At 42.4% G+C, this 18,055-nt stretch overlaps 1 protein-coding gene across 1 annotated transcript; it reads right to left on the bottom strand.

Annotated features, from left to right (window-relative positions):
- Positions 1-9,028: 9,028 nt before the first annotated feature.
- Positions 9,029-11,317, bottom strand: slc10a3 (solute carrier family 10 member 3). The gene has a single exon (XM_015368272.2). It carries the CDS (start codon positions 10,714-10,716, stop codon positions 9,340-9,342), a length of 1,377 nt encoding a protein of 458 aa, XP_015223758.2. The 5' UTR covers positions 10,717-11,317; the 3' UTR covers positions 9,029-9,339.
- Positions 11,318-18,055: the final 6,738 nt, after the last annotated feature.

Genomic DNA, 18,055 nt, shown 5'->3' on the forward strand with positions numbered 1-18,055 from the left:
GCATTTGAGGATTTGGTCTGTCCTGTTTTTTTTCTTTCCTGCATTCGGCCTGCTGCCCCGGTTGCTGTGGAAACTGCTGCCTGTCCTTTTTTACACTTTGTAAACTCCATCCACAAACTGAATCTTTGCCACCAGGGAACTGATTTGAAAATATATCACTTGACTATTTTAGCCCACAAATGTCAGGAGATCTATTCTGCATTCATGGTGTAAATTATTGGAGACAAAAAGTGATATACTGAACTGGATGGTAGGACTAATTTGTTATAGGCCTGCGATACCAAGTGCAAGTTGATATGGTACTGCACAACAGAAAGGAACTGTATAACATTCAAGGTTTGACTGAAAGAGTCATATTCCTGAAAGGCACACGTGTAGAACCAGGGAGTATTTTCCATTAACCTATTTGAGGCAAACCGTAGCTCTACTCTATGATATGACTGTTTCGACCTGAGGTCTGTTTTCCGGTGTGTGAATTTCTTTTTTTCTCAGAGTATTTTGAAGTCCATTGGTGTCCCTTGAATTAACCACTGAGCGCAAGATTAATTAGGCAAATTCAGTGTTTAGTGTTGAGGCCATGTGCTAGTTATTCTGCTAGATCAGTTACAAAACTTGAAAAGGGGCTTAAAGGGCAGAAAAGCATCCATAACAATTACTCCAAATAATTGTGCAACAGTTAAAACTTTGTTTCCACTTTACCTTCTCTCAGTGTAACCGACCTGTACTTTGTTACTTGTAAAAAGAGTTCTAAATTTTAAACCAGCTAAAACTTAAATTTTATGTCCTCACATTCTTTCTATAAAGGCCTTACAGCTCTCTAGCTCGCCGTTAAAGCCAGGAAAGAATTTGTTGCATACAGACACATTTCCCTCATGCTAGTGAGAGATTTGACACCTCCAGTCAGCAGTGTAAGTCATGAGTTATTCTGTTAATCATTTCATGGGATTGTTCTCTTAGTTTCTTCATCATCAGGAATCCCCATGAAATCCTCATCCCACTCTATCTCCTCAGTTAGAAAGGTTGACCTTTCTGGGTCACCCCCGAGACTGCGAGAGAAAAGGGGGGTGCCATCCCTTTCTGTGCATGTCATCTTCACTTCCCCTCTGAAGAGACTTCTAGGAGTCGTCTAAGACAGCAGTTTCACCTTAAGTCTGTCCAGCTCACCTGGGCCTGCTCAATGTTAGCTTGTTCTTTCTCAGAAATGAAAAAGGCACTGGATTATTGATCTGCTCAGAACGTTCAACAGTATTTTAATATGATGTCATGCAAAAGACACTGTATTTCACCTCTGTCATTCACTACAAATTGTGTTGGTTCTTGAAATCTTGTAAAATCTCCCACTAAAGATTTCCTGAAAAGCTTTTGCTAATGAATTTTGTATCATTATATCAGTTTTCAGTGTCTGACAGCATTGGAGTTCAGGAAGTTGCAAGAGTTCCTCTGCAAGAGCCCTAAAAAAAGGAAAAGCAGACTGCCAGATATGAAAAGTCATCTGGCCTGTTAACGCCTGAGGCGTGCCATTTCCTGATAGAGGAAAGCAGTGTAGAATGAAAGATACAGGTCTGCAGAACAGGGCAGACCGCACCATGACAGAGCTTTTTACAGGACTCAACTGACAAGTCAGGTCTGACACCACCCTGTCTTAACCCACGAGTAATGAAGTAAAACTTGACTTCACCCCAACTGAATTCTAATGATTGGAATTTCATATTCAGGGGAATTAAAAGAGGAAACGGACAATAAACTGAATAATTAAATTCAATTTAATTATTGAATAATTAAAACTGAATAATTAAATATTGTACATATCGTCACACGCTTTGCTCCATCCCTTAAAGTTTTAATTGATTCCACAATTATTAAGCTCAGGTTCCTCCTGAAGCCCTCCCCAAGGCACTTTCTTAAACACATCTAAAATGAACTGTCTGTAATGTAAACTATTTTCTATTCCTATTGGAGTATCGTTTGCAGAAAGTGTCTCAATGCACATGGGTGACAAGTCGTCCCATAATTCAACTGTGCCATCTGAGCTGAAATGAAAGATGTTCACCTGCATTTTGCATTTTTGCATTTAAAGAATAAAATGATATCAGTGTAGACAGTAGAAAAAATAAGGATTTTGATTCTGTAGTCATCTGCTATTTTGTCACTACAATTTCTTCAGTGTATGTGAAGCACATTCAATTTGAGACTCAACCTCATTCAAATTGTGAACTTGGAATGAGTTGGTGAGACTGAGCAATACTTTGAAGCTCAAAGAGACCAGCCTGTCAGCAGAGATTTTCCAGAAGTTGACCTGTTTCCATGTTCACAGTTTTCAAGACCTAAAGTTCATTTTGTTAAAGTTATTTCTTGGGTGTTTTATTTTGTATGTCTACTTTCAAATTTATTTCTGTTTTTCGTTGTACGTGTCCTCAGGGTCCCCAGATCACTTACAATCTCCAGTGAAAGTTGAGAAAACGGACTGAATGTAATTATTGACTTTAATTAAGGAGTCGACTGGCACCAGGTCCTAGTAATGCTGAAGCAAAAACATCTCATAAAAATTTCATCTGATGCAGCAATGAATTATTTAGTGTTTCCCTTTTGTGTGGTTCTACGTGGAATCTGAAGAGGGCTGTAAATAATGCAGCAGGCTGGAAGAACTCGGCAAATCTCTCATCTCGAACGAATGATACAGATTCTTCGCATGTGCAGAGGATCATTTGGACACTAGGATCCCAGGAGGGAGCCTGGCATGTTTTTAGGCAGAGAAGGGGAAACATGGATCTTCAGGATATCCTTGCTGTAGATGGGTACCTGCCAAGTAGATGCTATGACAGGGTACTCTATCACTGCAAGGTTTTTGTGTATGTAGTAAACTATACAGCGTTTTCAAAGGGTTGAGTTTTTAACTTTTAAACAGGACACCGGATCTTTTTTAGCAATCTTTAGTGTTCCTCTGGCAGTGGGCTCGGCTGGGAGTCAGTGTCCAGAGGTGATGGATTATGTTAAAATCAGCAGGGACACCTAACTGGTGTCTATTCTCCACCGCTCCATTCTGTTCTCAGTGTTGTGTCACATACAGGTTCTCTCTCAATCCAGATCATATTTGTTCAGATTCATCTGGATACTTTAAAATGGGGTTATATACTAAAATTAACTTTTAAATTAAGAACAATACCACTGCTGGAAAGTGTACTGTTGCTCAAAAACCATGCAGAGAAGCAGTGTACGGAGATATTCTTATTGTTGCTTGCTGGGATAGGTTTGCAGGTGATCTCAATTGAAAGAAACAGTTAGAAAATGGATGGATATTCTTATTGGTGTTTTTATGAAGTTAGTAAAAGAAGTACTTGGCTCTTGTCACTTCTAAATTGTATCTTAAATCCGATTGCATGACTCTCCTGAACAAATCGCTAACATTGGTCTGTTGTTTACAGGGTCTGATTGATGGCAGGAACAGTGAACAATATGAGCAGGTTACTAAGCCTGGTCCTTAAGTATTATACCTTTATTTCTCACAGTTTTAGGGGCAATTTTAAATTTTCTCAGAAGTGTCCAGATGAACACTGATCTAGCTGGTCACCCTGTTCTTTAACAGGGACTCTTTTGCACTGCCACTCTTTTAAAACTTCACATAGCAATTGAATGCTGTAGTATTAAAATCTCTGCTGAAGTGAGAACATAAAGTCCTGTACAGTACAGACAACACTTCCGTTTGCTTGGGTGCCTTCCATCCATCCATTTTCTAACTGCTTCTCCCAGTGCAGGGCTCACGGGGGAGCTGGAGACCATCCCAGCAAGCAACAGGACCAAGGTGGGCTACACCCAATGACAGGACACCAGTCCATCTCAGGACAGACACGCAGACACGCTCACCGCTTGCATACCTGACAAATAAGTATCTCTGTAGAAAAGTGACCTTATTAGGCCTTATCATTTTACTGCCTGACAATAAAGAAGGTTTAGGTCTGTCAATTGGGGACCCAAGATCTATGGCTCCTAGGTCCCACCCAAACACTGAATCCTATGTATTGAAAAGCATTTCTTGCACAAATTGGATTCTACAGTCTGAGGGAAATCAGGGACATCAACTGTCGTCACTGTGCACCAGTGATGGCTGAAGGTGCACTCTTCTACTGTGCATTTATAAAACGGGAATTTGTCAAACAGACCTCCCTGTTCAAAAGCTGAAATTCAGCTGTAACGAGATTCAAGGCTGCATTCATTAACTATTTAGAACACGTTGTTAAAGCAAGGCATTAATCTTTCAGAATGCTACTTCCAGACTCCCAGTGGGCAGCTTAAATGGTTTCATTTCCTGATTTTGTAATTTAAGGAGTTTGCCTTTTCCTTTTAAACAAAACTGTGCACAAATTAGCATTGTGGGAAAAAACTCTGTGAATGTAACCCTACATGTTGTGCTGTGGGTGAAGAACAAATTCACAATTGTTGTTTTTCTCTGTTTGCCGGAAAGTATCCATCCTGACTGTAAGACTTTTTTTCACTGACACATGATGTTTACTTCTTTTTGTCACAAAGCAGGACTGAACCGCCTATCCCGCATCAGTAACCTTTTAGCAAATAGCCACGTGCCGATCAGGGGACCTTTACGTCCAGAAAAATACTGGGTTACATGTTCTAAATATGACCTCACCAATGACCAGCACAACCAGTAATGCAGCTATAAATAGTGTACCAAGGTGTCGGCCACATTTAAAATGGTCATAACATCCTGTTTTCACAGCACAGAGCTCATCTTGCTCCACCTGTCAGATCAGATCTGGGCAATCCTACAGTTCACTTCAACTCTTCAACTCAAAAAAAGAAACTCCGGGAACTTTGTTTAATTGCTCAAACCTGGAAAAACCTGATGCTTAAACCTGTCCAGAGACATTTTTACAGAGTATTTGTTCTTATCCATATGTGGTTGATGATACAGGCAGAATACATTCATGTATTCTGAGATCATTTTTTAAAGTGCCCTTTAATCAGATAGCACACCTGCAGTACAGTATACTGCTGAGCACTATGCATGGAAAACCCCAGTTTAGACAGCAGAAAAAGTCCAAAAAGACAACTTGTTCTGTAGTATATTTTTTTAGAAATGGTTATTAATTTCCTGGTGTTATTTCTCCTTTTTCAGGTCACTCATTTCAACACTCTATTAGACGCATAAGAGTTAAAAGATATTTGATCAAGCAGTGTTTTGCCAGCTTTCTTCTTTTTCCAGGTTCCAGTGACACACAATTAATAATTTTAACACTTGGTTTACATCACAGAACATATGACTACTTGAAGTACAATGAAAAGCAGGAAATATTAGTAAAAAAATAAAACTATGAGTGGAACAGTGGCATAGTGCTACCAGTTACAGCTCTGGGGTCCAGGAATTGAGTCCTGTAATTGATTACAAAGTGTTCCGTGTGGATTCTGGTGTCCCAGTCTTTATGTGAGTTTTCACAGGGAGCTTAGATTCCCTCCCACCTTCCAAAAATGTGATGATTCTCAGAGATTAAGGAAATATACAAATAATCACTTTGTGAAGGTTAAGGCTAATGAAAAGTCTTCTTAATCCTCTCTGCAATTGTGAGGCCATGCGAGAGGGGAATTTCAGAATTGAGTAATAAATGTCACTGGGGTCACACAAGTTCAGATCAGCAATCTGCAGGAAACAGCTTTGAGATTATAACTCCTGTGCACCAACGTGCAGTCTGTCTCAGGCTGGGATTAAAGCCAAAACACAGAGGAGTGCGCAGCAACTTACTGAAACAGGGGGAGAAGAGAGAAACTCTGAACATCAGGGGACTGAAGACAAACTTGGCTTTCACAGTAACCACACGGGCCCCATCTTTCTGAAATCAGCCCGTTTCCTTCAAAGAAAGACATAAGGAGTTGATTTGCATCACATTTTCCTCATTTAGAAGGAGCACTAGACAGAAATTACAAGACTGTTTAGGTTTGTGCAATGGCAGGCTGATCTGACTTGGGCTATCTCACTGCCATTTGGCAGAATTTGTTACCTGACTTTTCCAGTTCCTCTATTGGCAACTTAGTATTCTCGCTTTAGGCTCCCCAGACAATTTACATATACTGTGAAAAACAGATAGCAGGGTAGACCCAATGAATTGAACAGACACTCTCAGTGACAGCAGGAGGGAAACTTTTATCGCCTTCCCTGGCCAGAATAATCGCCTGATCTCAATTCATATGGAAACTGATGTTACTGACAGAACATGTTGGTCAATCTGCATTCCTTTCTCTAGTCCCACTCCTCTCCTCATCGTAGTCCAGAGCATACTGGCCTTTCCATTTGTGTTCTGTCACAGGGATTCAAAGACTCTTTTACTTGCAAGACAGCTAAAACCAAAAACATCTTCAAACGTCAGATATTCCTCCAGCCCTCCATAATCAACTAGTCTTTCTAATCTCTCCATTTACAGATCTCTAGAAGTTGTTGGCTTGATTTTAATCTCTTTAGCTTGTTCTTCAACACCCTTACTTCATGGTGAAAAACACAAAAATTCCACTTCTCGCTTTGCGGTTTGGACACCGATTCAACTTGATTCACTTAATATACAGATATAACCTCAATTTTATACAGCATCTGTACACTTCTCTTCTTTCAACTTGTAAAATACCAACTCAATTTGTAAGAGTAACTCAAAAGATCTGAATTTGGTCCAACTGCAAGGCGTAGGAAAAAGTCTGCGTGATTGAACAAGTGTGAGCAATTCATGTTAGTAGCTCTCTGTTCCTGTATCAATTCATTTTTTTCTAGGGTGTTTCTTGGAAAGATGAGCAAGAAAAAAGCATTTCCCCAGATATGAAACTAAAAACATTAGTAGTTTTGCAACTACTAAGAATCTGTTTTATTGTGGCATGGAACCAAAAAACTCCTACAGATGCTCTAGGGCTAAATATGTCTTAACACAGGTTGATCGCCTATTTTTTTTAAAAAAGTACTTGCAAACAAGGCCAGTGTTTTAACATTCTCATTGCAGCAGGTTAGTTTGGCAGCAGTTCACATAATTACAAAAAGCATCTGCTAAGAAGCTCCAGGCTCCCAGAATACATGCAGACCTAAATAACTGAACATGGCCATCATTGGCTTAAGAGCACTCATCCCAGAACTGAACTTCTTTTCATGGCTTTGTAATAGAAATTGGTTGGATTCAGGTGACCTACAGTACACTGCTTCATTTCATGTTTGATTCACTTCCTGTTCTGCAATCTACTGCCTTTGAGATTATATTAACCAACACCAGTTCCTGGACTACATCATGCTTTATAGCCTAAGCAGTGGAAATCTGACCGGACACCTGACCTTCTGAAATGCATCGCTTTTCTTATTCATCAGAATTTGCATAACCCAAAATGGATCCAACTTCTACGCAACACTGTTCTTGGTTCACCCCCAGGAATCCATCTAACAGTGCGTGAACCCGAGTTCCCTCAGAAATGAAGCACGCGGGGACCATCTAAATGAGAGCTTTTTCAGACACACCTGGCTGACAACAACTGCCGAACATAAAACCTTGCATTCCCTTCCTTCAGCACAGAGGGAGCGAGCTGGACTTTGCCCTCCTAGGTGCGGCCTCTGTGTGATCTGTTCCTGCAAATGAGCAGATACAGACTTGCGGTCTCTGGCACTGGGATATCAGTACATGGAGACAGAGCAGAGGCTTTGGTTGCTCGAAAAACGAGAATATCCAGAGCAAACAGGCAGAACTGTAGTACTGTCTGGAAGATTGGAAACACCATTTACTAAGAGACATGGGGAAACCGTAAAGCTCTTCACTGTAAGCCACTACATTCTTGCATCCCTGAATAATTACTCTTCTGTACACTAGACGAGGATATCCTAAAAATGTGGTAGCAGGTCAATACTTCTTCCTTTAACGAGGTCAGTAGTGCAACTGAAGAGAATGTACTTGTTGTTTGATAAACCAGCATGAGGTAATTATAAATTGAAATATGTGGGGTTCTCTTTGAACACCTTATTTTAATCACTGTAAAGGTTTTAAAGGGCAGTCTTTCCCACAATGTAAACAGCAAACCAAATGCACTTGATTGGACTCTCCCCAACTACACAGGAGGACAGATTCAGCTCATCAACACCTGTAATAGTTTTAAAGAGGAGTCAATAAACAATTCAGGTGTCTGACGATATCAGTATTCCTTGAATCTTGCAGGAGGACGAAAACAACAATATTGGCTCTAGTCTCTCTGCAAGAGAAGATACGTGTATACCTGCAAGTTTCACAGTAACCAGAAAATGTAAAAGGCCAATTGATATGATCTGGTACCTTGTACACGTGTAAAATGGCAGACACCAATTACAGTACATAGCTACCTCTTGAATGTCAGTTACTGTTGGAAATACAGGTAGGTGGTATCAGTTACAGGATGCCAAGATATTAAACAGACAATAGATACTAGACAGTTCTAGACAATAAACTAGAATTGACCTTATTGTTCCGTCTTCCACTCTCGTTGTATATGGCATTTCCAAACCTCTCGGTGGTACTGTTTGTCTGTCACATTGGGACCTCAAAAGTGAGCATTCTAGCCAGCAAACGAGCTCACCATTGTGAGAGCAGGACTGTGGAGAGGCAGGGGGAATTCAGTTCCCAGTGACTGTTTAAGGCCATTTTTTTATACTGTGCATGGGGGGGAACCTTTTCAAAATAGCACATTGTCTTTTAGCACTACTGAAGAAACAGTCAACAGGCTCCACATATCTCAAACCTACCCTCCTCTTAGCTATTCTAACCTGAACAGCAAAACTAGGCGCTAAAGTGTTCATCCAAAACCTGCTCTTAAGGTCACAAGACCTTTGTACTTTTCTAACTGTTGTAATGCCTGTACAAACCAACACCCAGACCTCCGTAAACACAGAGAAAACAACGCAAAAATATATTTCTCATTACCTGATGGTGGTGAATAACAAGCCAACTCGGATTGAATTACCTTCTTAATCTTGTTCCCCCCCATTTGAACTCTGCATTTTCACGACCAGAGCGAAAAATCACCCCGTTGACTCTTTGACTAACGAACGCATTTATTCATCTCTCCTCTTGGATTCAAGTACATTGAAGTATATTTAAAATACTCTCTGCGCCGAAACCAGTGTTCGCTTTCCTGCACCTCCCGTGGGTTGTAAACATTATATAAATCACAGCACAACATTTTCAATTACAAAAGAAACAGAATAAATCGTCAGGTAGAAAAATATGTTAGAAGTTTCTCTCTCATAGTGCATATGATCGCGTAGGCTACAGTAAAAAAACAAAAGGCCTTTGGTTTCAAGACAATCGGTTTTCTTAGTCGAGCGTATACAAAACGTCCGTACAATCACACGTCCGTCTGGGAGCTGGGGCCGAGTTTCCTGTAGACGCAGTGAACGACCACAACGAGCAGCATTTCCGAGGTGCTGCTCAGAGCCACGATGAAGGGCGCTTGGGAGGCGAAATCCGCTTCCGTGCGGCGGAAGGACAGCTGCATGACGGCCAGCGCCAGGAGGCTGTTCTGCACGCCAATCTCGATGCTGACCGTCTTCCGGTGGGGCAGCGACAGCCTGCAAACGGACGCCAGCAGGTAACCCAAGACCAGCCCGAAAAGTGGCACTGTCACCCCGACCGCGATGATCTGCGGCCGGACGTTGGCGAGTATGGAGGAGCCCATCTGGTACGCCATGAAAATGCCCCCGACGATCAGGATGAAGCTGAAGGGGCGGATGAACCCGAGCAGGACCCGGGAGACGCTGGGGAGTTTGCACTTGATGGCCATGCCCGTGGAGATGGGGATGGCGATGAAGAGCAGAGTGATGAGGATTTTGACGAAGGGCACATGCAGCGTTTCGTGCACGTTCAGCAGGCGCCCGTAGATGGTGGAGGAGAGGGGCATCATGCCGGTGGCCACCACGGTGGAGATCAGCGTCATGGAGATGGCGAGGGTCACGTCCCCGCCCAGCAGCAGGCTGTAGAGGTAGCCCCCTCCTCCCCCGGGCGCAGAACAAGTGATCACCAGCCCCAGGGACAGGGCCTTAGGTAGAGCCGCCAGCCGGGACAGGGCGTAGGCGTACAGGGGCATCACCACAAACTGCCCGGCTATCCCCAGCAGGACCGCGTGGGGCTGCCGGAGCAGCCCTCGGAGCACGTCGATCTCAACCTTGCAGCCGAAGGCGCATTTGTTGATGAAAATCAGAGGCAGGAGGGCGAAGAGCACGGGGTTTTCGGAAAAGTGAGACAGCCCGCCGGGGTTCATCAGCACCGCGTCATCGCTGGGAGCCACCCTGATAATATAATCCTTTCTCTCTTCTATAATCTCCCGATTGGAGTCCTTGTCCAGCCCCACCAGCTGGATTAGTAACGGGGCCGTCCCGGCGAGACCGGATCTAATACTGATCACGTAACTTTTCACCGGCCCAACACTCCCGCTGTCGCTCACGTTTAAAATGGTTAAAACATCGGTGTCCAGGGACTTCACATTCACCGTCTGCCTCCAGCTCTCGCCGCCCTTCCTGGGAGCGCTCCTGTACCGGCTGGATATCACGATCACCCCATTGGTGTTCTCGGGGAAGTCGAATTCACGGGAAGCCCCATCCCCGATGTTGATGTACCTCCGTTGGCCGTCGTCCACCTGCGCTGTCCAGTTGCCGTAGCCCTCGTCGGCCAGGTCCGTGCCTCCGGTTACCGAGAACAAACAACAGACGGCTAGTAGCGTCCTCATCGCTTTGTTTTCAGGGAGGGCTGAGGCTGATAACGCCGTAGAAGACAGGCGTCTGCCCAGCTTGTCAGTGACAGCAGCCTTACTCACCGCAAGCGGAAAGAGCTGAACTGCTCCACAGGCTCCCAGTCGGGCTCAGGCGTCGGGAATCCTCTGGATGTCCATGTAGTCATCTTATTTTCTCCACGCATGCAAACGTCACCTCTTCAGATCTGAGCACGAATTCTCACGTTCAATCGATTTGACCTGGTTCCTGCTTTCTCTTCCGGGCAGACACCAGATCGATCCGAGCGCTGCTCCCATCTGGTCGGTCGGTGTGGCTCTCCTGCGCTCACTCTCTAAGCCCGTCACCTAATCCAATCACAACAGCCCAGGGCTTTAACCCTCTCGGTTCTGCTTTGTAGGCGCTGCTTTAATGGGGAACCGGTTGCTGCCACAGCCCCATCCGATACACGGCGATTGAGCGAATGATGCCCGTAATCTGAGCGCAGGACGCGCACCGCCAATTCAGAATAAAACAGACTAGCGGCCTGTTGCTTTTGACAAAATAGCCTATTTCTTTCGAATTTCGAACTGTGATCGACAAAAATAAAACGGAAAGGCAAAAAGAAAAAAACAACAACGTGTGTTGCTGTGCCGGGATTTGTAAAAAAAATAATAATAATCATCTCAATCTAACAACCGCCCCTTTCACGTCCTTTTAGTGTGATTAACAATTAAAAGTTGCGAACGATTTCTTCGTTGAAATGGTTCCAAGATTAGGTGAGTGTGTGAGGTGAAGGCATTGCTACCAGGTTGGGGACACAACTGGAGAAAATGCCCCCCCATGAGCAACACCCAGTGTGAGGGTGATCTATCAATGTATACTGTAGGTCTAAGCAAATTCGCTTTTAAAAATGTACCAGAGACCTTCATTCCGGTCTAGTTTAAACCCATGTGGAGTTTCATTTAATAAAAGAGGAAATAGCATACCTCAAACCAGGGCTGGAGCTGGAGTTTCCTCTACAGCTCATTTCTGGTAACTCAACAAAGGGGAAGTCAAATGACATGTTGCACTAGCGGTGTTATTACCTTAATAACCGCTTTCTTTCATATCCTGGGTTCTTATTACGATATTTCGGTGTAATTGTAGCTGGATATTCCCTAGAGCCTTTCAATTCCACTTCGAAATTCACGCTTCGTTACAGAAGTTCAACACCCAATATGCACTTATCGCCCTTTAGAAAACAAAACCCGACAATTTCTCTCCTGAACTACACTGTGATCCAATATCGCTGAAACTCGAACCCCTCGAGACTGTCCTGCATTCAGACTTTACTCCACAGGCCTCTTTTGCTGAACAACAATACCTTATCGTTTGTCAGGTAGAAGAGATCTACGGATTGGCTCCTGCGATTTACTACTTCTTACTTGCAAAAGTATCGTGCAGCCCAACGCATGCATAATACTTCTCAATAATATAATACACAAACAGGACATAATAACCTACGGTAAGGCTCTAGAAACCAAGGAAAGACAATGTGTTTAATTTATACAAAGTGACAGCTTTGTTGCTACGACTTTCGGTTTTGTTTCTTGTCAGTACAACATCTCTTCACGTTTCCTGTGCTTGTCAAGTGTTGTTCTCAAGTCAACACCTTTGTTACTACTGGGGAAACAGGAATTTTAAAACAATTACTAATAAATGGACTCAATATATGCAATTTAATTTAAGATTTGCCGGTCTGCATAACAGGGCAATTTGAGGTTCAAGATACTTGAGACCAGTGGTCCCCAGGACTTGTTAATAACCATGGTCTTGACAGTTCAAATGGAATTTGTAATTGGGATCGACCCACTACCAGTGTCTGAGGTTGAGGGAGACACGGGTCATTTTTTTTTGTAGTTACCTCTTCCATCTGTTTCATCTATAACGTATGCTGAGACATATGAATGTCCTGTGCTAATCTGACAACAAAGCCAACTGATAACCCAACGAGAAGGTGAAACAGACTAGAGTTTAAAACTACAGAGCATTATTTGAGTCCTGTACACTCTTTTTATATATATCTAACCTCAGATACAGATCATCCATTGTGCTCCGAAGAACAGGACAGAACTCCCACAGAGAATGACCCCTTCCAGAGAAGACTAGGAGTTTGTGTTTTACATCCTGTGCTGAAGAGCTTGTCAAGCACTCTTATGACCACAGACTGAAATGGGAACATTTCAGCTCTTATCTTCTTTTGTGACATGAAGAAGACAAGCCCTAAAGCCTCCCTCTGGAACAGTTGCTTGATCGTGTTGGAGACTGTTTGAGCAGCTGGCATCTCGTTAAGTCTGCTGGCATGTTCACACTTGAGTGGGTGGTGTGTGATCACTCTCTTGCAATGCCTATAACCTCCCAGGGAAGGCTGTAAAGGCCAAGAAAGGTACAAATTGGATATAATATGCAATTATCTTACCAACAAAGTGACTTTTTTTCAAAATGGGAATTGTTTGCCACTGATTTCATGATTTACATTATTTTTTTAAGGCCCGCAAGAATTAAGGCCACACTATTTCAATCTTACTTGAATTAAGGACTTTGAATTGTGGGGGAGTTAATAGGGGAATTCATTTAAAAAAAATAATATTCCAAAAAGCTCTGGGGGTAAGAAGGCATGGGGTCCTGAGCTGTGTGAGACTGGGCTGCTGTAAAGGGGGCAGAGCTCCTGTGTGGTGGTAATCTCTGGGCTGTGCACCTAATAAACAGTAAGCAGCCCATAGTGAGGGTGTTTCCATGAATCGTATCTATATTTCTAAAAAGCAGGACAAAAATACAGCAGCAACGCAAACGCAGGACAAAGCTAAGGTTTTAGAAAATTTGTGGTGGCCATGAACTGACACCTAAAAATGGGACAGTCCAGCCTACTGGGTTCTGCAATTTCAGACCATCTCATAATCACCCGTGCGCCTTTAAGTTTATAATGCTTTTTTTCTCTTCCAGTGATCTCATTGCTCTCATTTTTCTATATTAAGTTACATGTCCTATTATGCAAAGTCTTATGACAATGGCACAATGTGCATGATTTTCAAAAACCGCAAAAGTCAGTTGTAGGACAGTCAAAACCAGGCACCTCAGGCTGGGTGATCCTTTCGTACCTCTACCCTGGTGTCAAAGATCAGTAAAGCAAAGAGAACAAAGCCAACAGAAAGCACTGTAGATCAACAAAACCTGCAGTATTTCACAGGAAAGCCCTGCATTTACTGTACGTTTCAGGGACTTTGAGTTGCAAAGTCGGGTCAGCTGAGCTATAGGGAGCTGAAACATTAACTTTTATTTGCAGGAGTGTTCCCGATCTGTTTGTTATGTATGGGCTTGACCCTTTCCCATGTATCTGCAGACCTAGACTAAACTCATAGCTGTGCAATTACTTCTCTTTTCAGGAGATGTTTTTATCAGCATGATGACTCAACACTTTTAGATGACTCAACACTTCTAGCGCATGCTTATTAGAAGAAGTGTGTGAATACTGCCCCCTCCCCACCAGTACCAGGACTAGACACCCCTGAACAGTATTGCGAATAGAGGCAGTATGAATCGAAAAAGCAGACAATTTGTCCGTACGCTTGATCTGAAACTGCTTTGAGTCTCAGTGCAAATCCAAGAGTTTCAGTTGTCCTTGTCCATGAGAGATTATATTCCAATGTTTTAAAAAATAACAGCACTTGCATCTGGTATGCATTTCACAGGCCAGAGTGCTTCCCTACCATACATGAGCAAACTCTCCACTCTGGTATATAACAAGAGAACTCTTACAGATCAGGATGGTTCAATTTTATTGTAGGTAAGTTGATTTGGTCACGATATTGTAAGGTGGACACCTTGCAGAATATCACAAGTAGGCAGAAGTTACACTTTAAATACAGCACTGGTGGCATTGATCTTAAATTAACAACCTCAGAAATGAATTTGGTGTTAATGTGGACAATAATAATATTGATAATACTAGCTTTTATTTATAAAGCACCTTTCCAAACCCAATTTGGAAAACAAAAAGTGAGAACAGTAATAACACGAAAGGAAGTTTAAGATGTGTCGGATCATATCATGCTAAAATCTAATTTAGAATGCTGCATATTATTTTGGTTACCTTGTTACAATATGGAAAAAGGGAACTAAAGAACACAGATGTAAGTGTAAGACGTCTTACACCGAAAGCTGGGAGACTGCTTTCACAGAATGGAGGCAATGTTGAAAACAGTACACAGGGGACATACAGCCTGAACATGAACTTCAGGAAGAGCTTTGATTATTTCTAGATTGAATCTTTAGCAAAGAAGGAGGATTCATGCAGTGACAAGAAAGGAGTCAGTCCTTGGCAAAGTGTGTTTTTGGGAGATTAAAGATCCAGCCTGGAGGTTAGACACAGGAGTTATGAAGAATGTATTGTGACACTCCTCTCTTAATCACACTGCAATGAAATATTCTAAAATCGAAAGAATGCAAAATCTTGATCTTAACAAAAAAGAACGTCTGCTAAGTCTGATTCACAGTTGAATAATCTTTGCTCGGATGTCAATGGCTTTTTTTCGTTCTACAGAGCTAGATACAAGTAAATCAGACAGTTTATGAAGCACAACGGAGAGTGATCTTTTAAGAAGCATTTTACCACAATTCTGGGGATGAAGACACATGTTCCAGGGGTTTTGTTGTTGTGGTCTATCCCTACATGTGCATCTTCGGAGCTTGGGGCAAAATGAGCTGCAAGAACAGGTTGAGCAGGATGTGGCCTGGATCCAGAGAGGCTTATAAACATTTCAAGCTCAATCCCAAGCCATTATTCCGGAAGGTTCACCTTTCATGACAGCAAACAATGAAGGGAAAGCTGTGAGATCCAGAAAATGGCCAGGAAGTTTTTTTTTTACATTTTTTTAAAAGTGAGAGGATCATAAATTTAGAAAGATCTCTTTAGAATTGAAATATCTACAATCCCAAAGGGCTTTCTTAGAGTCTTAAATCGAAACGTACTGTATGTTGTGGCCAGAAACACAATATGGGGATGCTCTCTATTTTGCTCCTTTTCCAAAGCTGTTACGACCTGGGCAAAAACATCAATACGCAAATCTGAAGGATTTATTTTATAAAAGAAACCTCCTGTCAGTGATTATGGCTTAGCTGCAGTGCAGACCAGGAGTATAAGACTAAGATCAGCTTGTATAAAAGGGCTGTTTTCAGCAGGGATGGGATTATTCACTGGTGCTTTGCTGCACGACAGGAATATAGCAGACATCAGACTGGTGTGAATTTACAGAAAGGTGGGGGAGGCAATTCGATATGTTTACTAAGGAATTGTACGAAAACCCTTTTTAATAATTTAAGAAGATAAATCAATCGAGAACAAACTCTCATTTACAGCGACGATCTGGAGACAGGGAATTTACTGGAGCTATGAGGATGAACCCGTGACCCTCTGGTCCAGAGTCCACAGCCCCTCTGACCACTGCACTGCCTTCTGCTCACAGTTTGTTAGCTCTTACCGGTCACGTGATTGGACAGCATTTGGGATTATGCCTTTAATCCCTTCTTTCGGTTATTTTAGACTTTGAAATAGCATTTTAGTAAAGAACTACAGGCGTGGGCTTAAGCCTTCTTGATGGGAATTCAGATATTTGCATTGAGAAAAATATATCGGAAATGCTCGGGAATCCTCATTGCTCTGCTCTGAATCCACCACCATGAAGCCTCATACATTCAAATGCTGTGAACGCTAGGTTTCCATAGCAACAAATGGAGGAGGGGGGTGGTGGATCTGCGTCACAGTTCTGTTTCCCTGTTTCATATCTACTGAATGTGTGAGCGGCGAAGATTCACAAATCAGAAAATTCCAGCTGGCCGCAATGGATTACTGTATAAAGGCCAGTGCCACAGGATGTAACGTGTTCACCTATAAATTAAAAAAGCACACTGCTCGGCTTGGCGTACTCAGAGGTAAGGAAATAAAGAACTAACCTTCATTTTATCACTTAATTCAGTGATGTACTGGGTACAATTACAACACTAGGTGACAAATCATTGATATTGAGGAGGGACACACAAAAACTACCTAAACTCTTCAGCCATAACTTGGTTTACGTGTGATATGACATCTTCACATACCCTGTCTGAAAACATGATTTCACTAGGCAAATTCACACTTTCTTCTATGACTTTTCCTTTTCAACACTGAGTAAACCATACTGCCTAAGCAGCTAGCAACAACAGGTACTTCTCCTCATCCCTGAAATCTGTCTTCTAGTTTACTGCAGCAAGTAAAGACAGAAGTAAAGATGGTTTCTCTTCCGGTTTGTCCAACCTCTCTGGGCTCCTCTGCAATGTGATGTTGTCAGTCTGGAAGGCAGTCGGGGGGGGTTCTGGGCCATCAATGCAGTTACTAACCGTCTAACAGGAGCCTTTGTTTTGTGGCAGAGCAGGCCAGCTGCATTGCTCTGTGGGGAGATTTCCACTGGAGAGGCAGTCACAGTCTGAACTTAAAGACATGCTTGCAACAGGCTCCTGCTTACACAATGTACTCAGCAAAAGGAAGACTGCTGGGCTCATAGACTACTGTTTAAGAGCAGACAGGTAAAGAAGAGGTATATTTTCCCTACTTGAAATATAGGGTGTTTAAAATGACTATCACCATCCATTGGAGTCTTCAGTGCTTCTGAAATATCAGAACACCATTAAGCAAAACAAACAAGCTAAGTAGTGCATTTCTTACTTAATAAACTATTTTATGTATTAAAAAGTTCTATATGGCCTTGATGAAGACCAGCTGTTAAGCTAAAATATTGAACAATCCGCTTTGTCTCCATACAAAGTATCTTTCATTACAGTGAGTGTGGCACTTTATTCTATAATTTTCATGCCTGCAGTTTAGCTCTGCCATTGTCAGAAATGTTTCACATTTCTAAAACTCTGCAGATAATTAGAAGCTTTTCTGTGGTCTATTGATGAAAGACAAAGACACAGTATTCCATTTCAACATATAATTATATGAAGTTTAAAATGAAAGTCTAGGAGCAAAGATAAGCCCAACTCAGCCATTAAACACACCCAGTCCATGAATGTGGTCTTCCCACCTCCACCTCTGCCCTTATTGCACATGGGGAGCTTTGACTTCGTCCTTCTGGCCTGATTACTACCCCTCAGCCGAATGGATTCATGAAAAAAGCTTGCTGTACCCGCTTGCATAATGACACAAATCCATTAAATTGTGGGCTACTCCAGAACCAGCTGTAGTTAAAAATAAAAAGAAACGAAACCCAAAAAGATCCTCAGATCAGCACACTGCTAACAACCAAACAAGGGAGACCTTTCAACTTCCTCTTATTCCAT

The sequence above is a fragment of the Lepisosteus oculatus genome, chromosome 20, assembly GCF_040954835.1.
Source record: "Lepisosteus oculatus isolate fLepOcu1 chromosome 20, fLepOcu1.hap2, whole genome shotgun sequence".
NCBI lineage: Eukaryota > Metazoa > Chordata > Actinopteri > Semionotiformes > Lepisosteidae > Lepisosteus > Lepisosteus oculatus.

Excerpts from the sequence above, each read along its gene's own strand:
- slc10a3 (XM_015368272.2), bottom strand. The coding sequence starts at position 10,716 with ATGAGGACGCTACTAGCCGTCTGTTGTTTGTTCTCGGTAACCGGAGGC.